This window comes from Triturus cristatus, chromosome 6 (genome assembly GCF_964204655.1).
Source record: "Triturus cristatus chromosome 6, aTriCri1.1, whole genome shotgun sequence".
NCBI classification, from domain to species: Eukaryota; Metazoa; Chordata; class Amphibia; order Caudata; family Salamandridae; genus Triturus; species Triturus cristatus.
The window spans coordinates 1649739191-1649753001 of NC_140589.1; the positions used below are offsets into that span (position 1 = coordinate 1649739191).

Genomic DNA, 13811 nt, shown 5'->3' on the forward strand with positions numbered 1-13811 from the left:
TTGTAACGATGTACAAGATCATTGGCAGGCAATAGGATCAAAAGGGCATAACCAGGGCAGGGGACTTCTATTCAGCCAAACAGATTCGCTCATTTATAGATCTGCAACAGAGATACGGAGTAATTGTAGGGACTCATTTTAAGTACATGCATATTACTAGCTTTTTAACTCAATTAGGGACTGATAAGCTCTCCTTAAATAAAAACCCACTATTGGGAACCATAGTCTATCGCCAGTCTAGGGTTAAACATATATCAAACCATTTGCAACCTATATTTTACTCCGGCTAAGCTTTTTTCTGGGGTAAACGAGAGGATAATAAATGCCCTAGGTGTGTTCAAGGTCCGGCCGATTTAATACACATGTTTTTTAGCTGTGGGAAACGGTCACATTTAAAAGGGATTGAGGAATTCTTGTATGATATACTGGGGAAGGGGGGTAAGAGTTCGCATAACTCCATCATGGATGCCTTTGGGCTATGATAATAAGGAACAACTCGATGTATCGCAGACTGATTTCATCTTTATTGTGGTGGCCGTAGCCCAGCTGCTCATCGCTACGTGGTTGAAGGATGTTGATCTCACCACTTTTCAGGCTTGGCTGGGCCACTTACTAGCCATATACAATCTCGAAAGAACTCTTTATATTTGTAAGGGCCGGCGTCATAGTAGGAGAGGCCGCAAAACCTGGGCGCCAATGAGTAAGTGGCTCACAAGGCTGAGGGGTGGGAGGGATGGGCTGGCTTTGGACAGATAAGAGAAGGAGGGTTGGGTTTGTAGGAAAGACTCCCATGAATCATGCTGTAGGAGAAGCGAACCATTCATCATTATCTTCTCCTACCTGTCTTTTCTACTTTACGCTTCATCATACTGTATCTTACTAATCTTTTTCCCCCCCCCATGTGTTTTATACAACATTTATCAGTTGTAGGAAATCTTCACAATATTAATTGCCACATTGTAACATTTGTTCTTATTAATGCTTTTACTCTGTCCAAATAAAATGAAAAAAATAAAAAAATTACACATTTTTAAAAAAAAGAACCTTTTGATAGTGGGGACGACTAGAATCTGGTGATGGGGCCACTCTAACCAAAAAAGGAAGGCACTTCATTTCCCCTTAGGAGAGGGCAGCAAATGGTTAGCAGTAGTAGGCCTAGACGATACTTGTATAAGCACCAGCTAGGGAGTATTTGGCTTTCCATAAATCATCTGTCAGAATAGAAAGTATTCATGGAGTAAGAGTTAGTGTCAGGGATATGTAGGGCAGACATTGCGATGATGTGTATCTGATGTTGCCCCTTTTGTACTAAAACTTATCTGACGAGAGACAGAATGGAAGGGACCCCTCAGGATGGTGGTATAACAACCAACTACCTCAAGACAGAGTCTCCAAGGAGGAGACTACACAAACACAAATAAATACCTACAAACCAATATCACAGGGAAATTTACTCGTATGTGGTTATGGGATTCGGTGATGGCAGGGTTTAGATGGTCATGTACAGCAGAATGGGAAAGGCTCAACAAGATCCGAAAACATACTGTGACCGAACTGGCAAATAATCTCCAGAAGCTAAAGCAAAAACAACAAAAATAACTGTGTCTAAGAAAGTGTGGCTATAAGTGTTTAGAGTGGGTGGCAAGCTGAAGCTCCTGGAATTTAACAAAGCAGAACACGCCTTAAAGACACAACAAAAATACTACAATGGGGGGGGGGGGGTGGGGGGACAGCGGAAAGAATGTTATCTGTACCAAGGAGAAGAGAATAAGGCTGTCACAGATATTAGCTATCAAAAAGATCGCTGGGACAGGGACCACAATTGAAAGAGTAAGACGTTTAGTCATTTGAATCAAGACACTTTACTCGGCCGAACCAAAAGATGGGCAGGCGATAAAACTATGTCCAGTAGGCACAACTAGGTGACCTGACACCTGGACAAACAGCAACCATGGAGAGTCTCATTACAGCAGATGAAATCATCAAGGTGATAAGCCTCTGGGTTATCAAGGGCCCGAGAACAGGCAGTTATACCCAGGTCTTTTTACAAGATGACATCATCAGGACTTGCGGGGAGAATGACCTAAGAGTTTTTTGGTTTTTTTTTAAAGGAGTTGAGTAGGGAGTGGATACTTCAATGATGTCCATGGCAAGAATATCCATTATTCCTAAAATAGAAAATAATTCTTAACATGGTTGCTTATATACTACTTCATTACTGAATGCAGATGTAAAGATCTATACTAACTAAAGTAATACAATGAAAAGGCTAATAGACTAACACATGCTCCCAGATCTGGGATTTATTCCAAACAGACAAGTTGAAGAATATACCAAAAATAAGTAAATAACAAAAATAACACAAACAATTGTTCTGCAACTGTCACTTAACACTGAAACAAAATTTGATAGGATAGACTGGGCCTTCTTGAGGGAGGCATTGCGGTGCACAGGTCTGAGCAAAGAAGTTATCAAAATGGCACTGGCTGGACCCACAAGCATACAGCTAAAATATGAATAAACCATCAAGACTCAGCAGCAATAACTATTTCAAGAGGAACCGGCAGGGTTGCCCCTTGTTTCCCCTGTTCTTGGCACTATAATTCGAACCACTAGCGCAATGCATTCAAAACACTGCAGCAATACAGGGGGTGTAACTGGGCCGGGACAGATTCAAACTCTCCATGTTTGCCGAAGGCACACTGGCGAGACTGGGGGCAATGCAAAACACTCACTGCACTCATTACAAGGGGAATGAAGAACTTTCCATGAGGTGCCAAGCTTTAAACTTAACATGACTAAGTCAGAAGCCACTGAAATGAATATATCAGAACGACACAAAGGCTTGCTTAGGTAAAATGTGGCCTTTGAGTGTCAACACCATCAAATACTAGGAATACAACTAGGGCCCATAATAAAGTCTAAACACAATTGTAATTTTCTGCCAATATTGAAAGAAGCACAACGCGAATTCCAAAGCTGGCACACCTATACCTTAGCTGGACATTTTAAGCACTTTGCGTTCACAGGTTCCTTTGCAAAACGGCGGACTAGCTGTTCAACTGTGTTACAGGCGCTTGTTGTGGGGATCACCATTAAACTGGTAAGATCCTCTGGCGCTTTTCTCTCCTTTTCCACGCCCCCTGTTTTTTCAGTGAGCACACCGGTATTAAGAATAGTCACCTTTTCAATTTCAGGTGTATCTGACATTTACTGTGGACTCATAACATTGAGTCCCTTCTACTTTTACCATACCTACTGGGATCTCCGGCATTCCGGTAAGATAGTTTGCGCATCCCTCCTTCTTTTACCTTTTCTCACAAGCACACCGTTACTATAATACAGTCCTTTTACATTTCAGGAGCATTGTGTTCGTACATTATACATTCATGAGGACCTTTCCGTTCTTTTCTTATCCTTACCAGACCAGCCGGGTCAGAAATATCACCGGCGGGACGGTGAGGATGTGTCTACTTTCTTTCCTTCAGTTTTTAACCTTATCCACTGTTTCCTTTTATTAGCCTTCCCTCATTATCCCACTCCTTTTTTCTTTATCCGTTAGATCTCACCTGATACCAACGTTTTACCTTACAGGTAGAACACATATGTTGCTTTCACTGTGTTTTGGATTTCTGGCTGCTTTTAAAAATACACCATTTAATTATCTATGACCTTTTTTCATGTGTCTGGGCCCTCTTTATTATTGGGTCAACACGCAGAAAGTGTTTAAACGATTTCCATTCCATTTGTGGACTCCGCCACTTATTTTTCTGATAAGCCCCCTGTTTTTTCCTGGGCGTACTGGACAGAATCCTTAAACTGGCTCCTTTTTAGCACACATTTTATTCTTGCACGAGCATGATATTCTTTTAGAAAGAGATATCGATCCCACAGCTGACAAAATGTTTAAGCACTTCAATCATAGAGTCCCATAAATATCAAGTCCTGTGCAAACAGCCTCCGAGACCTGCTGCGGTTGGGTCCCACTGGAAATCCAGAGAAAAATATTCAAGAGAGGTGGAGGCAGCACCAGGGATGAAGTCATAAATCATAAAAAATATTGTATTTTTCAAAACTCTTTATTCTTCTTCGTATAAAATACAGGACAACAGCCAACGCGTTTTGTTCCTTTTATAGGAACTTCATCAGGGCGGAAAGAATATTACATGGACCAAGTTCCATTCCGTGTGTCCAAAGAATATGGTACTTTTATAGGGACCAGACAAATGAGTCCAAAGGAATTAATGATCAGTCTAAAAGCCCATCCTCCAATCTGATCGAGGGTATAATAAACCCACAAAATTCAAATCGGATCCTTTCCTCATCGTGGGTGCGGGCGCACGTCACAGCTTTACTCTGCAGGCAGATCCGATTTGAATTTTGTGGGTTTATTATAAACTCGTTCAGATTGGAGGATGGGCTTTTAGACTGATAATTAATGCCTTTGGACTCATTCGTCTGGTCCCTATAAAAGTACCTGCATGGATGAAGATCTACTATTTTATTAGATTTCTTTTGGGTAATTACTGTTGAATTTCTACTTTGAAGCGGATTCTTTACAGATATCTCGGATATACGTGGTCCCTGCTATCATACTTATTGGTTCTTTCTAACTCCGAGTGATTATTTGTCAACGTTGAAAACCGGTCCTTATCTAGTCTCACTACATATACAAGTGGACAAACCTTGGATCTCTTTGTGTGGTATAAACACTCTTCGGATACACATTGAGTAATGATCTTGATAACCTGGAGTGACTCTTTGCAGCAAATGGAATTTTTCTGCAACTCTGCACAGAAGTTTTCCAGAAACCGGAGTATACTCATTTTCGCCCGAATTGACTTATTCTTTGGACACATGGAATGGAACTTGGTCCATGTAATATTCTTTCCGCCCTGATGAAGATCCTATTAAAGGAACGAAACGCGTTGGCTGTTGTCCTGTATCTTATACGAAGAAGAATAAAGAGTTTTGAAAAATACAATATTGGCTGATTTATGACTTCATCCCTGGTGCTGCCTCCACCTCTCTTGCATATTCTTTTAGAAAGGCTTATCCTTGTGTAATAATTTGCTTTAAAAAAAAATTACTTTTGGCTTACGCTTAATATTCATGTTAGGATGCGCTTGCAACTCACCCCTTTTTTTGTTCACTTCACCATGCACCACGCTAGCATTTCTGTTTGAGCGAGGTTCCAATATGCGATGAACAAATCTCTCTAGCTAGGTTAAGCTACACTAACACATGCCATGCGACAATGTCACGTTTTTGATCACCAGGTCTGTGTTCTGTCTTTGTGTGATGTCACCTTTTTATGTCTTGACACTTATCTTTTAGAGTTTCCGTGACTTAATGGTGCTCTCTTGTTTTCATTTTGGGGCCGCTACCGGTGCATGTTTGCATCTGGTGCAGCCTATGTGTTCACATTACCTTTTTGTATCCTTCCCAGCCTTGAAGAAGTCACGGGATACTTCCCATTGTGACGAAACACGTGTTGGCTGGTTGTATCCATAAAGATTAAACAAACTGAAGAGACCGTAAATAACTTGTGTGGACCTTGTATGATAACATTATTGATGCAAGAGACTTTGCTAAACATTGCATTTAACCAATGACGTGTGCCCAGGACTTTGTCTTTAATTGTGTGGGTCTCTACCCACACACACACAGGGGTTATAGGGTACTCCCCCTATCCTGGTTGCACCATGCCGTAAGCATAGCAAATACACGAAACGCAAACATAGCAAGGCGGCCCACATCCCAAACCCTATCTATTGGACAAACTAAAGTAACCCCCCCCCCCCCAAACGCAGAGCAGCAATATCCAAAAGATAAAACAACTATTTAATGCCATTAAAGAAAAAAAAGCATTTCCATGCTCAAAATACAGAGTGGTACCCACTTTAGTATTGCGACCGGTTTACTCATCGGGGTGTGTGCATCCCACAAATGAAGCCATTAAGAACGCCATCCGCTATATCCTACCACCTTAGTAACAGGCGTCAAGAAATACTTCCAGTTGTGATCTGTCTTATTTTTATCTTTTCCCTCAAGGCAGAAAATGACTTATCTTCTCAATGGCCAGTCAAAAATCCGCCCAACTGCCCCCTGATTCAACCACTGCCCCATGTCCTTTGATTGCACGCAAGTTGTGTAATTCTTAGTCCACTTATAGTCATATGTTTGCCAGAGCTTACACTCAAGCGTGGTGAGTGCCTTCCACTCCTTGCTATGTTCCTCCTGACCTGCACTAATGTGAGATCTATAAATCTACACACATGAGTTTCGAAACTCATAGAAGGATCTTGTGGCTCCACCTTCTCTACGCAACTTCCCTAGCAAGTTGAGCGACCAATATATCTGGATCTGTGAGAATCCCCACACCAAGATCAGCCTGTCTTTTGTGAAATCTTTGGCAGAAGTTAAGTGACCCAGCTAAATTTTAGCAATTGGGACCTTCTGCCATGACAAATGTCTGACGTAAGTAATTTGTCTATGCGTGACGTGATATTACAGTTAAGCAGTCAAAGAGGAGTCATCTTCGAAGACACTAGTAGGTAGAGTGGTAGCCAAGCACTAGTAAGCAGTTATTTTGGATCAGAGCAAGAGCCCATGGAATAATGGTGGCATAATGGAGTGATATCACAGAGTAACAATGAACAACAGTGTCTGCTTCAGGACATCAGCACATATTAGGGTGCAGTCACTAAATATTAGCATGTATTATTGTTTTGTCCCACACAACGCCAAAGAAAAGAATACTGATGGGGATAGACAGACATTTGTAATTCAAACATATTAACAGGCATTTAATTAATAAATCAATAGTCGTTAAAAGCACAACGACCGAATGGAGTGTAGCAGTGCCATCATAAACAACAATTTCATCAGTTGCAAAGTCAGAACAGCAGCCTTGGTCATTTGTCACCATAGTATTAGACTAGATGAGCCCGTCCTTGTATCATAGTAAGAAACAAGATACAAATACTTTCAACACAGCAAAACTCCCCTATCAGGTTTCATACTATATCACCCGCCTGGTGACAGCTCTGCCTTCACAGAGGAATTCACTGACTTTGCGAGCGACCAATACTCGCAAAGCGACAAACAGCTTTTTATTGGAGATTTTCATCTTCACTGGGTCAATCTGGAAGATTCTGCGTTCAACAGGCTTGCCACTATTTTCTTAGGAAATGGTCTTTTTCAACATAACACAAATCCAACGCACTCTAAGGTGTCCATTCTTGACCTTGTTATCTCCAAAGTAGATATGCGCACTGCTATTGATCCAATACCAGTAGACTGGTCTGACCACTTCCTCATCCCCTTCTCCCTGCACCCATCTCATTCTGTTACTCTTGGCCAACCTAAATGAACTACTACCTTTTTCCAAAATACCAAAAACATCAACCAGGACATTTTGTGCATCACAGCTATGAGCTCTCTTCCAATCTTAGACCTCTACTCTGAGGTCAACGGCCTGACTACTCAATATCTCACAGTCTACCAGCTGTCATTGATAATGTTGCTCCACTGCGAAGTAAAAAGAAAAGACCCACTCCTTCGGCTCCGTGGTTCAATAAATCCCTCTACAAAGCAAGAAAAAACTTGAGGAACCTTGAGAAACTATGGGGACATTCTCCTTCCACCACCAATCTATCCAATCTTCACCTCGCAAGGTCTCGTTACCACAAACACATCTGCAGGAAAAAACGATGCACTTCAGAGCCCTCCTAGATTCCACCAAAACCAGACCTAAAAAGTTATTTGACCTTATCAAAAGCACCAACATCTCTCTCTCTACCCAAGATAGCGGCAGAATTTGCAGTATGATGAAAAAGTAAAATCACTTGTGGATCAGGTTACCCATCCTACCCCCCTGGTCCCATGGCAGAACTGACATCACCACCAAAATGGCCCACCTTGAAAGCATTCTAGAAACTAAACCCTCTAACCATTCCATGGACCCCATCCCCAGTGACATTGCCATTGACTTTTACACCCACACACTCTCCTACTGGACCAGTCTGACAAACCTCTTCCTCAACCAAGGCTCCCTTCCTGCTGCCCTTAAAACAGGACAGGTTACCCTACTTCTTAAGAAACCCTCTTCTGATTCAAAAGATCTCAACAACTTTCACCCTATCACCAACCTCCTTTTTCTTGCTAAAATTACAGAAAATTGTGTGGCGATGTAACTTTCCCAACATATCTAGGTCAACTCCCTCCTTGAATTCCAATCTGGTTTTACCGAAGGCTGCAGTACAGAAACAGCCCTACATTAAGTGATTGATGATGCCCTGTGAGTACTTTATTCTGGTGAATCTTGTCTCCAGATCCTTCTTTGACACTGTTAATCACAGCATTCTTTTGAACACCTTAAAGCTAAGAATGGGCTTTGAAGGCATAGTGCTCAAATGGATTTAATCATTCCTCTCAGGCAGATCCCAGATGATCAAAATAGCTCATAGTCTTTCCACTTCAATGGCTGTTGGACAAGGTGTCCCTCAAGGCTCGATCCTCACGCCCACACTGTTCAACCCTTACATTGAACCGCTGGGTAATCCCCTAAAAATCTGGGATCCATTATCACCTATATCCAGATGACACCCAAATCTACCTAAAGGTATCTTCCACTCATGACATTTAAATCCTCAACACCACTCACAACTACATCCACCACTGGCTGTCAACTCATCAACTAATACTGAATCCTTCCAAAATAGAATTCCTTCTCCGCTCGACCTAACTATCTTCTCCTCCTATCCAATCATAAATGAACAATCTGAACATCCTCAACAACAAGCATATCATTGTTGACAGTGCCAAAACTCTAGGTGTCATCCTAAACAAAAGGCTCAACTTACAGTCCCATATCAATACCATCGCCAAAAATGCACGCTACCAACTGCGTCTTCTCTGTGGGGTTTGGCGCTACTTTCCTGAACAAGACCTAAAAACTTTGGTCCAATCAGTGGTTCTTTCCAGATTGGACTACTGTTGGCCTCTCCTTGCTGGCCTCCCCAAATCCCACCTTTCCCCTCTAAACTCCATCCTCCACACAGCAGCTCGCTTTGTATATGGGGCTAAAAGAAATGGTCACATCACACCCATACTGTTGTCCCTTCGTTGGCTTCCTATTGAAGCAAGGTCAACTGACAAGACTGCCTGTGTCACCCACAAAGCCTTGCACACCTCCACTCCATATTCTCTGGCTAATAAAACTCAAAATCTCAGGAGGCTCTAGACCTTCACGCAATGCGGAAAACTTGCGGCTCGAACCTCCTACCTTCAAAAGCAAAGATTTATGGCACAATCCTTCTCTGCTAATGTGGTCAGAATCTGGAACTCACTTCCTCCATCCTCCAATCCATAACCTCTTTCCGGACCTTCAAAACAGATCTTAAAACTCTCCTCCTCCAAAGTCACTTCCTGGAATAATTCAACCCATTTCTTGACCATTACAGCCATTTGCACTCACATGAGGCCAACTTTATAAATATGTATTTTACTCTCGTTTTAACCGAACGCTGACACATTTTATTTTTTACAATATAAATATGCAACTTGTTAGCGTTGTAACTGCCTATATGCAACTTGTTGCCATTCTCAGCCTATCTTGTGGACCTTTGTAACTGTATATATGTAACTTGTTAGCATGTTTAGTCTATCTTGTGTACCTTTTGTAACTTACCTGGCTCCTTTGTAAAGCGCTCTGGCACCTTTGAGTAAAGTTTGCGCTATATTAAACTGCATTAAATAAATACAGGATAAAACAAGGCGTACCTCGTAGCATGGCATCTATGCTCTAGAAAACGGCCTAAATGTAGTTGTAACGATGTTGATGGCCTTGTGTGTGCGCTCTATCCTCTAGAAAATGGCGTTGATGAACTTACAACGATGTGGATTGCATTGTGTGTGAGGTTAAAAGTCAAGTGTGTGTTCGACTGCTGGTTCTGAGGCGGCTGTAAATAATTTAAAAATAACAGTGATCTTGGATGGGCAGTCAAGCAGAATTGGGGGTGGAGACGGTAAAATTAAAAGAAAAATAAACAAACAGAACTCAGAGATGTGGTTGGGGAGGGCAAGCAGTGAGGAGTGAAGGGGTGGAGCTGTAGCCAAGGAGTGGGAGAGAGCGTTAGCAAGTATGAATAGCTGCTGATTATAATTAGAAGGAGGGGAGCAAGCGTGGCACAAGCGAGTTCCTGAGCCTAAATTAAAAAAAAAATTAAAAAAGAGTGCTCAGACAGTAATTAATATCATGAGGAGTAACACCACATGTAAGAGGGACAGTCCTCATGGGAGGTTACAAAAGAAAAAAAGGTGGGAGTAGTGACCATATTAGCCAATGAAATGCAGCCATTTACAAAGGACAGTTAAAGAGGCCAATTAGAAAGATGGGTGTTGCTTAATACCCATATCCTGAATACAGCATGTCTAAAAGAGACAGCGCAAGTGCTGCCTAGGCGAGACCTAAAACAACACTGAAAACTGAAAATTATAAAGCAAAGTGTAAAGGTGAAAGAATTTGAAATTGGAAGCAGTAGAAAATCCGCCTTTCCGGCATGGTCACCCCAGACTTTTTTTTTACCTTTTACTGGACCCTATATTTTTGCTGGCTTTAAAACTTGATTTACTTGTTCCCTGCTAACCAGCAATAAAGTGCCCGGGCTCCCCCTTAAACCATGGTTAAACAGGTGAGCTTTGGAACTACACTCACATTTTGCATTGAGACTTCAAAGACTATGTGAAAAGGTAAGATCTTTGACCAGGACAAACCTAGTTAGTTTATTTAACTTGTTCTCCGTAACGGTCAGCCTCAAATTGTGCCTAGGTCCCAGTCTACCACAATCACAAATCTATCATTGGTGCTTTGTGCTTTTGGCACTATTACAATTTGAAACTTTAAAAATTCATATATCCAGCTCTCCTTATTGGATTTTTGTCATTTCAGTTTACTCTATTTTCCTAATTTGGTTTGGCATTTTGACATTAGTCTTGTTCTGGTAATGCACAAGTACTTAACACCTGGCCCCAAGTTTAGCCTGTCTGCTCTATGCCATAACTATTAGGGGGTGCACCTCAAGTAAATTTAGTGACTTTGAGAGCTCAGCCTGTGAAGGGTTGTGTTTATTTTTGAGGTGGGTGGTCACCCACCTCAAATAATAATGCAATTTCTTACAGTAGATAAAAATGAAGTTGGTATTCTTATCTTGACTTGTGGGAGCACCGCTAGTAAAGCAAAGGGAATCTAGCATGGATGATTGGTGTTCCAAATTAAAGCAGCACTGCTATGTGCTGAAGAAGATAAAAGCATGCATTAGGAGTAAAAACGACAAAGCGGTATACTATAGTCTGGCATATTGCTTCATCTTTTAAAAATGAAACTACCCTTTAAAAAGTTCCAAACTTCCCATTAAAATTTCAATGCTTTGCTAGTGAACGAAATCAAATATTTCATCATTTGTTTATTGGTTAGATGTATACTTGTTTCCGTATTTATGTATTGTTTTAAGCTTCAAAAAATAGAAAATGTTTAAGCGAGGGTCCACGGCTTCCCGTAGTGATTCAGTGGTAGTCCACATATGCTAAACCTTTAAGAACCTCTACCCAGGAGAAACCGATTGACTCACAAACACCCCTTGCACTACATACCACAACTTGGGACCCACAAATTTGCCCATAACAGGCTAGGGAGGTATTTGTTTAAAAGCTGGAAGATGATGCCTCTCAATTGGAAACTTCTTTTATTAAAGGGAGATTAAAAACAGTTGAACAACTTAAAACAGACTATGGTTCGGGGGAAACAGAAATGGATAGATATGCACCGATCAGACACTAGGTCATGCACACACAGACAACAGAAGCAGCAAAATACCCACTAACTGAGATTGAAAAATGATTGAGAAAAGTAAGAGATGACAACTAGTATCCAGAATATTCAGATAAGTATTAGATGTAGATGTGCAGCCTAAGACTTAATGACAACACATATCATATAGGACTGCCCGAAATTAAGAACATATTGGGTCGAAGTATTATATGCAATGGATGAAATCGTGGACATGCGACTACCCAGGATTCCTGACTCAGTGTTGTTGGGATGGATGATGGGGATCAAATGGGGGCATTCAAGGAAAACTGTTTAACGTACCCCTACTGGTAGTTAAACGATTACGGCTAAAGGGGCATAGACACTTCTGCCCACCATGAAGTAATGGTACACAAACTGTGGCGCATACTAAGAATGGATAAAAATGAATAGGCTTTAAAAAGAGAAAACAATATTTAGAAAGTATTGAACCCAGTACTGAAACACTACGCAAAAACTACAGGACCTAACATGTCCCAGATCCTTAAAAGCCCAGAAAATAGTGCTTATTGGAGATACAAAAAAACAAAGTTGCATAGAAAAGTAGACAAGACATCTTCCACCGCTGCTAAATGTTTCTAACACTTTACCAGGTACTGACACTGCTCTCGTTCTGGTAAATCACTATGGTTTTGGTTTGCTTGCAGATTATCTGCCAGGGCGCCTTCTGCTCCACTCAGGTTACCTGTCTGCTACTTTAAGATAAAATAGTATTCTGTCAGTTTTGCCCCTCCACCGCCTCTGTTGGTGCTGTCCTTTATTTTTTAGTGGCGACGCTACCTTCGCTATATCAGCCTCCTATTACTTTTTTTTGGTTCCAATTCCTAACAGTTTTAGAAAGCATTACTTGCTCAGGCCACGTGTACATATTGGTTACCCAAAGTAAGTGACACTGCTCTACAACTTACTTTTATTACTACTTCAAATAGTGTTTAAAGGCGACTTAATAGAGGAGTGTCTACTTTGGGTGGGCGGTCGAACGTCACAAACCTCATCTTTTGAGTGAGGGCACCTAATTGCCGGTGTCAACAAACAGAACAAGAGCATCTCCATGGCCCACACACGTGTGTGAACGAGGGAAGGTGGTGTCGGGGCCCTCCGGTTGAAGTTACAGGTGCCGCCTCGGGGTATGCAGGGTCAGTGTGTTCTATTCTAATGCTGCATGATGTGCACTGGAGTGGTACGGGCCTGCAGCAACGCTGGGCGATACTGCAAAGCTGTACAACGTGCGGTGCGTTATGATGCTATTATTGCTGCCAGGGATGCTCTCACTGGCCATGCCATCCCCTCCGCCGTCGCCCCCGCCCCGCCGCACTTCTGCTCCTATCACTGCTGCTGTCAGTGCGGCGCAGCGGCCGCTTCCTGCTCCCATTCATCATCCCCCACATACCTCCGACGCGGTACATGTTGGCCGCCATGTCTGCCGGGCTCCAGGAGTAGGAGGGGTCGCGGGAGGGACTGTGTGTGGGGAGGGGGTGAAGGGTGCCGCGTCCCGGTTGCCTCGGGTACAGACAGGGCCACCGCCTCTTTCTCTTTTCCTTTATCTTTGTACTTTTTTTTTTTTTTACCGAACCCTTTAGGGCTGTCGCCGAACATGACGTCATCGGTGCTTCGGCTATCTCCGGAAAAGTGCATCGAGAGAAGGAAGGTACGGAGGCCTATTGCCGGCTGTCATCCAATGAGCATCAGCGTTCCGCCGGCTGTAGCAGTAGCACCGAGATAGCGACCGGGTCAACCAAAACAAAGGCACGCGGGGCTTTTGCTGTGTGGGATGTAGGCAGGTGCTGCTCTCAGCAAAGCCTCCCTTAGCTCTCTCGCCCTGCTGCTTCACACTAATGAAGTTACGTTCGCCAAAATGTTAGAAGTAGACGAGACAATAAATTGAGGGCTCAGCTCTGGTTCTACGACCCCGTACAGGAGCCGCGCTTGTGTCAATATT

The 13811-nt window shown here is 42.4% G+C and overlaps 1 protein-coding gene across 3 annotated transcripts in view; it reads right to left on the bottom strand.

Annotated features, from left to right (window-relative positions):
- MTA3 (metastasis associated 1 family member 3) overlaps positions 1–13448 on the bottom strand; it is a 988675-nt gene extending 975227 nt beyond the window's left edge. The window contains exon 1 of one of the 3 annotated variants that reach the window (XM_085612803.1): positions 13263–13448. In XM_085612803.1, coding sequence (XP_085468929.1) covers positions 13263–13290 — 28 coding nt within the window. In that variant the 5' untranslated portion in view covers positions 13291–13448. The remainder of the gene's footprint in view (positions 1–13262) is intronic. The other 2 variants (XM_085612804.1, XM_085612805.1) reach the window with 2 other exon arrangements.
- Between the last annotated feature and the right edge of the window lie 363 nt (positions 13449–13811).